A 13,423-nucleotide genomic window follows, 5' to 3' on the forward strand; every position below is an offset into this window, starting at 1 on the left:
TCCTCTAGCCTCATATACAGAGAGGACATCCATCTGCCTCCTCTAGCCTCATATACAGAGAGGACATCCATCTGTCTCCTCTAGCCTCATATACAGAGAGGACATCCATCTGTCTCCTCTAGCCTCATATACAGAGAGGACATCCATCTGTCTCCTCTAGCCTCATATACAGAGAGGACCTCCATCTGTCTCCTCTAGCCTCATATACAGAGAGGACATCCATCTGTCTCCTCTACCCTCATATACAGAGAGGACATCCATCTGTCTCCTCTAGCCTCATATACAGAGAGGACATCCATCTGTCTCCTCTAGCCTCATATACAGAGAGGACATCCATGTAGTCAGAGGTGTAGAACTAACAGATGACTCTCACAGTAATATGTTACTGTCTGAGGTGTTGGTGGTTTCTCTCTGGGTCTGCCCTGCCCTCTAGTGTTCAGGCTGGGTCATTGCAGCAGCTCTTTCAATAAAGGAGCCGTTAGGAACCTTACTGTAATACGATATCCTAATACAAGGATACAAATGTGAACAATATCTAGACTTCTAGTCATTGATTGAGAAAGGCTGTAGAGGAAGCTGGAAGAACCCCAGCCATTTCTTGACAGACCGGCTGAGAGGAACAGACACTCTCCCTCCCTCCTCCTCTCTCCCCTCTCCCTCAGTCTCACTTTTCTCTCTATGTCCCTAACACCCCTCTCTCTCCCCTCTCCCTCCCTCCTTCTCTCCCTCCCTCCTCCTCTCTCCTTTTCCCTCCCTTATCCTCTTCCTCAGTCTTACTTCTCTCTGTATGTCCCTAATCCCTCTCCCTCCTCTTCTCCCTCCCTCGCCCTCTCCCTCAGTCTCACTTCTCTCTTTATGTCCCTAACCACCATCGCTCTCTCCTCTCTCACTCCTCCATGTTTCTCTCCTACTCATCCCTGTCTTTCTCTCTTCTAGTTGACCTTCCCTAAAGCCAAGCTGCTGCTGATGTCCAGCGACCAGGAAGATATCAACGACTGGTATTACAGCCTGAGCTCTGCTGTAGGGTACGTTAACACAGACACCCCATCTCTCTCTCTCTCTCTAGATATATATATATATATATATATATATATATATATCTCCCTCCCTCCCTCCCTCCCTCTCTCTCTCTCTCTCTCTCTCTCTCTCTATATATATATATATATATATATATATATATATATATATATATATATATATATATATATATATATATATAGATATATATATATATAGATATATATATATAGAGTGGGAGATATATATATATATATATATATATATATATATATCTCCCACTCCATCTTCCTCTCTCTCTCTCTCCCTCTCTCTCCCTCTCTATCTCTCTCTCTCTCTCTCTCTCTCTATCGCCCTCTCTCTCTCTCTCTACCTCTCTCTCTATCTCTCTGTGTGATTTGAATGAAAAGTATTTTAATAAACAGGAAAAGGTGACTGTAGGAAGCGCTCATCATTTGAAATAGGTTACATGTCATATTAAACAGCATATAAACACTAAGTCAGGAGCCAGGCGGGGAGCCAGGCGGGGAGCCAGGCGGGGAGCCAGGCCGGGGAGCCAGGCGGGGTGCCAGGCGGGGAGCCAGGCAGGGAGCCCGGCGGGGAGCATAAGAAGGAACCAAAATGAATTAGTGCCATACACAAGGCTGGCAGGAACATTAACCGCTCAGCATTTAAAAATAACAATTTTGTTGTATTAAATCATTATAGTCTTTTAAGTTATAGTCTGTGACTTTATTTAGAATGAAATACAAATGAAATGAACAATACCTTCTTAGGGCTCAGTGCCTTTTGAATTGGTTGTTAAAAACATGAGTTTGGTCAGAGTCTGTGTCTTCAGTCTGATGGTGTCTGGAGAGCAGGCCAGCAGCAGAGAATATGTTCCTTATTAAAAGGAATCTGTCTTTTGTAAACTAGTGGCGCGAGGCTAAACTGAACATCTAGACTCAATAGTAAACTTTATGATAAAAGCAATACATTTGCCAGAGCCACTGGGGATGTTAAACACCTGGTGGGTCACTCTTACCTGGCTGGGTAGGGATGTTAAACACCTGGTGGGTCACTCTTACCTGGCTGGGTAGGGATGTTAAACACCTGGTGGGTCACACTTACCTGGCTGGGTAGGGATGTTAAACACCTGGTGGGTCACTCTTACCTGGCTGGGTAGGGATGTTAAACACCTGGTGGGTCACTCTTACCTGGCTGGGTAGGGATGTTAAACACCTGGTGGGTCACTCTTACCTGGCTGGGTAGGGATGTTAAACACCTGGTGGGTCACTCTTACCTGGCTGGGTAGGGATGTTAAACACCTGGTGGGTCACTCTTACCTGGCTGGGTAGGGATGTTAAACACCTGGTGGGTCACTCTTACCTGGCTGGACAGGGATGTTAAACACCTGGTGGGTCACTCTTACCTGGCTGGGTAGGGATGTTAAACACCTGGTGGGTCACTCTTACCTGGCTGGGTAGGGATGTTAAACACCTGGTGGGTCACTCTTACCTGGCTGGACAGGGATGTTAAACACCTGGTGGGTCACTCTTACCTGGCTGGGTAGGGATGTTAAACACCTGGTGGGTCACTCTTACCTGGCTGGACAGGGATGTTAAACACCTGGTGGGTCACTCTTACCTGGCTGGGTAGGGATGTTAAACACCTGGTGGGTCACTCTTACCTGGCTGGGTAGGGATGTTAAACACCTGGTGGGTCACTCTTACCTGGCTGGGTAGGGATGTTAAACACCTGGTGGGTCACTCTTACCTGGCTGGGTAGGGATGTTAAACACCTGGTGGGTCACTCTTACCTGGCTGGACAGGGATGTTAAACACCTGGTGGGTCACTCTTACCTGGCTGGGTAGGGATGCTGAGTTGTTTTTTTGTTTTTCTATATTTAGGCCTACAGATTGTTGGGTAAAATAACCCAATGAAAACAGAAAGCTCATTGAAAGAGAGAATGTCAGCCCTATTGTGACTATGATGATATCAATGATAACCTACTATATAGATACAGTGCATTCATAAAGTATACAGACCCCTTCCCTTACACAGTTTTTTACGTTACGTCCTTATTCTCAAAAGGATTAAATTCATATTTTCCATCTATCTACACAAAATACCCCATAATAATCCCCAGTCAGTTGTTGTAATGTGTTGTCTGTGGTCTCCAGTCAGTTGTTGTAATGTGTTGTCTGTAGTCTCCAGTCAGTTGTTGTAATGTGTTGTCTGTAGTCTCCAGTCATTTGTTGTAATGTGTTGTCTGTAGTCTCCAGTCAGTTGTTGTAATGTGTTGTCTGTGGTCTCTCCAGTCAGTTGTTGTAATGTGTTGTCTGTGGTCTCTCCAGTCAGTTGTTGTAATGTGTTGTCTGTAGTCTCCAGTCAGTTGTTGTAATGTGTTGTCTGTAGTCTCCAGTCAGTTGTTGTAATGTGTTGTCTGTGGTCTCTCCAGTCAGTTGTTGTAATGTGTTGTCTGTGGTCTCCAGTCAGTTGTTGTAATGTGTTGTCTGTGGTCTCCAGTCAGTTGTTGTAATGTGTTGTCTGTGGTCTCTCCAGTCAGTTGTTGTAATGTGTTGTCTGTGGTCTCCAGTCAGTTGTTGTAATGTGTTGTCTGTGGTCTCCAGTCAGTTGTTGTAATGTGTTGTCTGTGGTCTCTCCAGTCAGTTGTTGTAATGTGTTGTCTGTGGTCTCCAGTCAGTTGTTGTAATGTGTTGTCTGTGGTCTCCAGTCAGTTGTTGTAATGTGTTGTCTGTGGTCTCTCCAGTCAGTTGTTGTAATGTGTTGTCTGTGGTCTCCAGTCAGTTGTTGTAATGTGTTGTCTGTGGTCTCCAGTCAGTTGTTGTAATGTGTTGTCTGTGGTCTCCAGTCAGTTGTTGTAATGTGTTGTCTGTGGTCTCCAGTCAGTTGTTGTAATGTGTTGTCTGTAGTCTCTCCAGTCAGTTGTTGTAATGTGTTGTCTGTGGTCTCTCCAGTCAGTTGTTGTAATGTGTTGTCTGTGGTCTCCAGTCAGTTGTTGTAATGTGTTGTCTGTGGTCTCTCCAGTCAGTTGTTGTAATGTGTTGTCTGTGGTCTCCAGTCAGTTGTTGTAATGTGTTGTCTGTGGTCTCCAGTCAGTTGTTGTAATGTGTTGTCTGTGGTCTCCAGTCAGTTGTTGTAATGTGTTGTCTGTGGTCTCTCCAGTCAGTTGTTGTAATGTGTTGTCTGTGGTCTCCAGTCAGTTGTTGTAATGTGTTGTCTGTGGTCTCCAGTCAGTTGTTGTAATGTGTTGTCTGTGGTCTCCAGTCAGTTGTTGTAATGTGTTGTCTGTGGTCTCCAGTCAGTTGTTGTAATGTGTTGTCTGTGGTCTCTCCAGTCAGTTGTTGTAATGTGTTGTCTGTGGTCTCCAGTCAGTTGTTGTAATGTGTTGTCTGTGGTCTCTCCAGTCAGTTGTTGTAATGTGTTGTCTGTGGTCTCCAGTCAGTTGTTGTAATGTGTTGTCTGTGGTCTCCAGTCAGTTGTTGTAATGTGTTGTCTGTGGTCTCCAGTCAGTTGTTGTAATGTGTTGTCTGTGGTCTCCAGTCAGTTGTTGTAATGTGTTGTCTGTGGTCTCCAGTCAGTTGTTGTAATGTGTTGTCTGTAGTCTCCAGTCAGTTGTTGTAATGTGTTGTCTGTGGTCTCTCCAGTCAGTTGAAGTCCAGGAACACAGTGGTCCATCAGAGAGATGATCTGGTCAGGAGACCTCTACGCTGCTTTGTAGAGGACCAGAAGAACCAAACTACCCCCTCCACACCACCCACTACCACCCACGGGAGGAAGAGGATGGCCCCCCCTCCACCCCAGACCCCCTCCACCTCCACTGCTCCAGCAGAAGCAGAGGGCAGCGCCTCCAAGAGGATGAAGCTGACTGAGGGACCAGCTGAGAGGTGGGTTCATACAGAATGTGCAGTATGTGCAGTATATATATATATATATATATATATATATTGTGTGTGTGTGTGTGTGTGTGTGTGTGTGTGTGTGTGTGTGTGTGTGTGTGTGTGTGTGTGTGTGTGTGTGTGTGTGTGTGTGTGTGTGTGTGTGTGTGTGTATGTGATAATGTGGTCATTCAGAGGTGGGTGTCTTAGATCCAGGTGTGACTGGGTTATTGTATTGTAACATGATAGAAGGCATGTAGAAGTCTTTCAGCCTTCTTAGGATGGTAATAGAAGTAAGGACTGAAACCTACTATGAGTGTAAGATAAACCTAGTGTAAGGAAATAAGATGATAGTTTTAACACACTTGAACAAATGTCTCTCAGCCTCCTTGGGGGGCCAATAGAGGAGCAGTGAAACCTGGTAGGAGAATATGTGAGCGATGATGAACCCTTAGCCGTTAACCTCTCTTGGGTATGTGGGACGTGACCGTCCCACCTGCGGGACACACCATTCAACAGCCAGTGAAATAGCAGGCCGCCAAATTCAAAACAACAAAAATCTCATAATTCAAATTTCTCAAACATACCACTATTATATCCCATTTTAAAGATAAGATTCTCGTTAATCCAACCACATTGTCCGATTTCAAAAAGGCTTTACCGCGAAAGCATAGCATTAGATTATGTTAGCACATGACCTTGACAAGAAAAACCACACAGCCATTTTCCAAGCAAGGAGAGGCGTCACAAAAATCAGAAAAAATGAATCACTAACCTTTGATCTTCATCAGATGGCACTCATGGGACTTCATGTTACACAATACATGTATGTTTTGCTCGATAAAGTTCATATTTAAATAAAAAATAAAAAAACATTTTACATTGGCGTGTAATGTTCAGAAATGTTTTGCCTCCCAAAACTTCCGGTGAATGAGCACATCAATTTACAGAAATACTCATCATAAACGTTGATAAAATATTAAACTGTTATTCAAAGAATTATAGATACACCTCTCCTGAATGCAACCGCTGTGTCAGATTTCAAAAAAACTTTACAGCGAAAGCACACTGCAATAATCTGAGTACAGCGCTCAGAGACGAAACCAAAACCCCCATTTTGTGGAGTCAATAAAACTCAGAAATAATATTATAAATATTCACTTACCTTTGAGGATCTTCATCAGAATGCACTCCCAGGAATCCCAGGTCCACAATAAATGTTTTTGTTCGATAAAGTCCATAATTTATGTCCAAATACCTCCTTTTTGTTTGCGCGTTCAGTCCACTACTCCAAATGCAGGAAGCGCGCAAAAATGTCACGACGAAAAGTCAAAAGTCTATTTACGTTCGTAGAAATATGTCAAACGATGTATAGCATCAATCTTTAGGATGTTTTTAACATAAATCTTCAGTAATATTCCAACAGGACAATTCCAATGTCTTCAGAAAAGAAAAGGAACACAGCTCACTCTCACGTGAGCGCACGCCTCTGAGCTCATGTCATTTCCTCACTCATCTGACTCCAGGCCCTCTCGTTCGCTCAATATTCACAGTAAAGGCCTGAAACAATGTTCTAAAGACTGTTGACATCTAGTGGAAGCCTTAGGAAGTGCAAAATGAACCCTAAGTCACTGTGTAGGCAATAGGCAATCACTTGAAAAAACTACAACCCTCAGATTTCCCACTTCCTGGTTGGATTTTTCTCAGGTTTTTGCCTGCCATATGAGTTCTGTTATACTCACAGACATCAGTCAAACAGTTTTAGAAACTTCAGCGTTTTTTCTATCCAAATCTACTAATAATATGCATATCCTACCTTCTGAGCCTGAGTAGCAGGCAGTTTAATTTGGGCGCGCCTTTCATCCGCACGTCAAAATACTGCCCCCTACCCTAGAGAAGTTAACCGTATACTCCTGATGATGAACCCTTATCCGTTAACCGTATAGTCCTGAACGATGATGAACCCTTATCCGTTAACCGTATACTCCTGAACGATGATGAACCCTTATCCGTTAACCGTATAGTCCTGAACGATGATGAACCCTTATCCGTTAACCGTATACTCCTGAACGATGGTGAACCCTTATCCGTTAACCGTATAGTCTTGAACGATGATGAACCCTTATCCGTTAACTGTATACTCCTGAACGATGATGAACCGTTAACCGTATGCTCCTGAACGATGGTGAACCCTTATCCGTATGCTCCTGAACGATGATGAACCCTTATCCGTTAACCGTATGCTCCTGAACGATGATGAACCCTTATCCGTTAACCGTATGCTCCTGAACGATGATGAACCCTTATCCGTTAACCGTATACTCCTGAACGATGATGATCCGTTAACCTGGTAGGAGAATATGTGAACCCTTATCCGTTAACCGTATAGTCCTGAACGATGGTGAACCGTTAGCCGTTAACCGTATGCTCCTGAACGATGGTTGAAACCTAGAATGACAGTATAAGATATCTCTGAACTAGTAAACTATCAATGTTTCTGTCCACTCTATCCTGATGTTATTACAGTGTAATTATCCTGATATAGAGCAGAGGTGAACAACTATCTTCTTCATTCTCTCCTCAGTGAACCGGCTTGGTCAAGCTGTGTGATCCTGTGAAAGACGAAGAACTTTAGAGATCCTTACTCTTTCACACAAACCAATCAAGTCAGACAGATAAGCGTTAATGGGGGAGATGGGAGGTAGTTAGATACTGGAGAATCAGGTTAATGGGGAGATGGGAGGTAGTTAGATACTGGAGAATCAGGTTAATGGGGGAGATGGGAGGTAGTTAGATACTGGAGAATCAGGTTAATGGGGGAGATGGGAGGTAGTTAGATACTGGAGAATCAGGTTAATGGGGGAGATGGGAGGTAGTTAGATACTGGAGAATCAGGTTAATGGGGGAGATGGGAGGTAGTTAGATACTGGAGAATCAGGTTAATGGGGGAGATGGGAGGTAGTTAGATACTGGAGAATCAGGTTAATGGGGGAGATGGGAGGTAGTTAGATACTGGAGAATCAGGTTAACGGGGAGATGGGAGGTAGTTAGATATTGGAGAATCAGGTTAGCGGGGGATATGAGGAGAGATGGGAGGTAGTTAGATACTGGAGAATCAGGTTAACGAGGGATATGAGGACAGATGAGAGGTAGATAGATACTGGAGAATCAGGTTAACGGGGGATATGAGGAGAGATGGGAGGTAGTTAGATACTGGAGAATCAGGTTAACGGGGGATATGAGGAGAGATGGGAGGTAGTTAGATACTGGAGAATCAGGTTAACGGGGGATATGAGGAGAGATGGGAGGTAGATAGATACTGAGAATCAGGTTAACGGGGAGATGGGAGGTAGTTAGATACTGGGGAATCAGGTTAACGGGGGATATGAGGAGAGATGGGAGGTAGATAGATACTGGAGAATCAGGTTAACGGGGGGATATGAGGAGAGATGGGAGGTAGTTAGATACTGGAGAATCAGGTTAACGGGGGATATGAGGAGAGATGGGAGGTAGATAGATACTGGAGAATCAGGTTAACGGGGGATATGAGGAGAGATGGGAGGTAGATAGATACTGGAGAATCAGGTTAACGGGGGGATATGAGGACAGATGGGAGGTAGTTAGATATTGGAGAATCAGGTTAGCGGGGATATGAGGAGAGATGGGAGGTAGTTAGATACTGGAGAATCAGGTTAACGGGGGATATGAGGAGAGATGGGAGGTAGTTAGATACTGGAGAATCAGGTTAACCGGGGATATGAGGACAGATGGGAGGTAGTTAGATACTGGAGAATCAGGTTAACGGGGGATATGAGGACAGATGAGAGGTAGTTAGATACTGGAGAATCAGGTTAACGAGGGGATGTGAGGAGAGATGGGAGATAGTTAGAAGATATGAAATGTGAAGATTTTAACACTGATGCCAAAGACACACTATGAAACACCTTCACAATAGAAGCTCGAGGAGATGGAATATGTGAGATTTGACTCTGAAAGAAATGTTGTCATGAATGTTTTGTCCTGAATAGAATGTTGCCATTATATGTCAGAGCAAAAGCTGGGCTCAAGAGGAAAATATTGTATTACTAGACTGGGAATCAAAACTGTCACCTGGGATATTTTGGCAGCACAATACCATATAATCTTAATGTTAAATTGTGATTTTTACATTTAATTCATACAAGAGCTGAAATATTAGTAATATCATGCTTGTATCTATGGTAATATACAGTATATTATAATATTAGTATCATATCATGCTTGTCTATGGTAATATACAGTATATTATAATAGTAATACATCATGCTTGTCTATGGTAATATACAGTATATTATAATATTAGTATCATCATGCTTGTCTATGGTAATATACAGTATATTATAATATTAGTATCATCATGCTTGTCTATGGTAATATACAGTATATTATAATATTAGTATCATATCATGCTTGTCTATGGTAATATACAGTATATTATAATATTAGTATCATATCATGCTTGTCTATGGTAATATACAGTATATTATAATAGTATCATATCATGCTTGTCTATGGTAATATACAGTATATTATAATATTAGTATCATATCATGCTTGTCTATGGTAATATACAGTATATTATAATATTAGTATCATATCATGCTTGTCTATGGTAATATACAGTATATTATAATAGTAATACATCATGCTTGTCTATGGTAATATACAGTATATTATAATAGTAATACATCATGCTTGTCTATGGTAATATACAGTATATTATAATATTAGTATCATCATGCTTGTCTATGGTAATATACAGTATATTATAATATTAGTAACATATCATGCTTGTCTATATGGTAATATACAGTATATTATAATATTAGTAACATATCATGCTTGTCTATATGGTAATATACAGTATATTATAATATTAGTAACATATCATGCTTGTCTATGGTAATATACAGTATATTATAATAGTATCATATCATGCTTGTCTATGGTAATATACAGTATATTATAATATTAGTATCATATCATGCTTGTCTATGGTAATATACAGTATATTATAATATTAGTAACATATCATGCTTGTCTATGGTAATATACAGTATATTATAATAGTAATACATCATGCTTGTCTCTGGTAATATACAGTATATTATAATAGTAACACATCATGCTTGTCTCTGGTAATATACAGTATATTGTAATAGTAATACATCATGCTTGTCTCTGGTAATATACAGTATATTATAATAGTAATACATCATGCTTGTCTATGGTAATATACAGTATATTGTAATAGTAATACATCATGCTTGTCTATGGTAATATACAGTATATTGTAATAGTAATACATCATGCTTGTCTATGGTAATATACAGTATATTATAATATTAGTAACATATCATGCTTGTCTATGGTAATATACAGTATATTATAATATTAGTATCATATCATGCTTGTCTCTATGGTAATATATAGTATATTATAATATTAGTATCATATCATGCTTGTCTCTATGGTAATATATAGTATATTATAATATTAGTATCATCATGCTCGTCTCTATGGTAATATACAGTATATTATAATATTAGTATCATATCATGCTTGTCTCTATGGTAATATACAGTATATTATAATATTAGTAACATCATGCTTGTCTATGGTAATATACAGTATATTATAGCGTTATGGAGATATATGGAGTGCAGGACTAGGAGTATATACAAGCCAGCGGCATTGTATTACAATTAATAGCTACTGAGTTAATGAATATAGTTATTCCATATCATGATTGTATCTTTCACTACTGCAGAGAGAGAGAGAGAGGTCTCTCCTTTAAAAACTCTTCTGATATGTGGTAGGTCATTCTGAGCCTTATGAATGGATAGTCTACTGGTGATTTCAATAATGTATCATACGATTCCATTCCTTTTTACATTACACATTCCTTCTGTAGTCATCATGTACTCCATCCAATATATTTATCAAAAACATTAAACATTTTAAACATTCTTTGTATTTCTAATTGTCTGATATGTTTTAGTTTTGTTACAATTTAGTTGAGTCTGTTTTCGACTGGTTTCATTGTCACTCCATTCCCCCCCCCCAGTACAATGGACTGTTATACTGTCACTCCATTCCCCCCCAGTACAATGGACTGTTATACTGTCACTCCATTCCCCCCCAGTACAATGGACTGTTATACTGTCACTCCATTCCCCCCCAGTACAATGGACTGTTATACTGTCACTCCATTCCCCCCAGTACAATGGACTGTTATACTGTCACTCCATTCCCCCCCAGTACAATGGACTGTTATACTGTCACTCCATTCCCCCCCAGTACAATGGACTGTTATACTGTCACTCCATTCCCCCCCAGTACAATGGACTGTTATACTGTCACTCCATTCCCCCCCAGTACAATGGACTGTTATACTGTCACTCCATTCCCCCCCAGTACAATGGACTGTTATACTGTCACTCCATTCCCCCCCAGTACAATGGACTGTTATACTGTCACTCCATTCCCCCCCAGTACAATGGACTGTTATACTGTCACTCCATTCCCCCCCAGTACAATGGACTGTTATACTGTCACTCCATTCCCCCCCAGTACAATGGACTGTTATACTGTCACTCCATTCCCCCCAAGTACAATGGACTGTTATACTGTCACTCCATTCCCCCCCAGTACAATGGACTGTTATACTGTCACTCCATTCCCCCCCAGTACAATGGACTGTTATACTGTCACTCCATTCCCCCCCAGTACAATGGACTGTTATACTGTCACTCCATTCCCCCCCAGTACAATGGACTGTTATACTGTCACTCCATTCCCCCCAAGTACAATGGACTGTTATACTGTCACTCCACTCCCCCCCAGTACAATGGACTGTTATACTGTCACTCCATTCCCCCCCAGTACAATGGACTGTTATACTGTCACTCCATTCCCCCCAAGTACAATGGACTGTTATACTGTCACTCCATTCCCCCCCAGTACAATGGACTGTTATACTGTCACTCCATTCCCCCCCGTACAATGGACTGTTATACTGTCACTCCATTCCCCCCCTGTACAATGGACTGTTATACTGTCACTCCATTCCCCCCCAGTACAATGGACTGTTATACTGTCACTCCATTTCCCCCCCCAGTACAATGGACTGTTATGCTGTCACTCCATTCCTCCCAGTACGATGGACTGTTATGCTGTCACTCCATTCCCCCCAGTACGATGGACTGTTATACTGTCACTCCATTCCCCCCCAGTACAATGGACTGTTATGCTGTCACTCCATTCCCCCCCAGTACAATGGACTGTTATACTCTCACTCCATTCCTCCCCCAGTACAATGGACTGTTATACTGTCACTCCATTCCTCCCCAGTACGATGAGCTGCTATCCAGCTGTTACATTACTCCAAATGACAATCAGTAAAACTCTGATGGATTCCAGAAGGTCTTCTGTCAGCTTGTTTTATAGCTTCTGGGTGACGTTTCCCCTCGGGACAGATCTATGATCAGCTTCCTTTTCCTCAAATCTAACTTTAACCATTAGTGGGTAAAATGTCAAACTCACCCAAGATCAGTGTCTAGGGTCAACTTCCTGTTTTGTATGACACGGGATGTATCCATAGAGTTGACTTGAGAGATGTGCCATACACTCAATAGCCACTAGAGGGCACCACCAACATGTAGAAAACCATTGATTGGAAAATAAAGGTTAAAAACAAAGGACTTCATACTTACAATATTCATATGATGTCAGAGCTGAACTAAATAATGAGTTCCCTATTAGTATGCATAGAACAATGTGTTTTAAGTGGTGAAACGATATCAAGGCCGAACCACCAATGATTGGATAATTCCAAGAACTGATACACGAGGTTGGATCGCCAGGATGTGGACGTTTTAGCTGTCGATACATCCCAGTTTATATCCTCTTGTCCATATAAGACTTGGTAACTGAATCAGCTGTTCATGGTGATAACCTCCAACGTTCCGTCTCCCTCACACAGAGGACAGGGTTAATATCGCCAACCATGTTGATGGAAGACATTTTAAATATTCAATATGTTCTATATGAGGAGCGAGAGCTTTAGAGAAAGACTGATCTGGCTCTATTTTTAAAAAGCGATGAGTGGTCACTTGGTCGGAGAGGATTAATATGGACAAGATGATACAGGTCCATTTATATATTCATCAGCTAGATTTGTGGCCAGGTACGGGTAAAACGGGGCTTCGAGCTGCTTCTCTTTAGCCTGCAATAAATCTGGAGCTGTTGAACTAGATCAAACGAATGTATTTATAAAGCTCTTTTTATATCAGTTGTCACAAAGTGTATAACGGTAACCCTGTCTAGACATCAAAGAACAAACAGCAGCACAGTGGCAAGGAGAAACCTCCAGAGGAACCAGACTGAGGGGAGGAGGAGGCCTATCCTGGTAGAAACCTCCAGAGGAACCAGACTGAGGGGAGGAGGAGGCCTATCCTCCTGGTAGAAACCTCCAGAGGAACCAG

The 13,423-nt window shown here is 41.7% G+C and overlaps 1 protein-coding gene across 5 annotated transcripts in view; it reads left to right on the plus strand.

The window, feature by feature from the left end:
* The window catches only part of LOC106591484 (rho guanine nucleotide exchange factor 39), a 107,024-nt gene extending 96,118 nt beyond the window's left edge, over positions 1-10,906 (plus strand). The window contains exons 9-12 of one of the 5 annotated variants that reach the window (XR_014392966.1): positions 937-1,025; positions 4,668-4,907; positions 7,483-8,514; positions 8,567-10,906. Coding sequence is in view for 1 of the 5 variants with exons in the window: in XM_082978046.1 (XP_082834172.1) it covers positions 937-1,025; positions 4,668-4,907; positions 7,483-7,516 (363 nt within the window). In the remaining 4 variants the exon portion in view is untranslated. Of the gene's footprint in view, positions 1-936; positions 1,026-4,667; positions 4,908-7,482 lie in introns of all 5 variants that reach the window. The other 4 variants (XR_014392967.1, XR_014392968.1, XR_014392969.1 and 1 more) reach the window with 4 other exon arrangements.
* The last annotated feature ends 2,517 nt before the right edge of the window (positions 10,907-13,423 follow it).

The sequence above is a fragment of the Salmo salar genome, chromosome 07 (assembly GCF_965601325.2).
Source record: "Salmo salar chromosome 07, fSalSal1, whole genome shotgun sequence".
Lineage (NCBI taxonomy): Eukaryota > Metazoa > Chordata > Actinopteri > Salmoniformes > Salmonidae > Salmo > Salmo salar.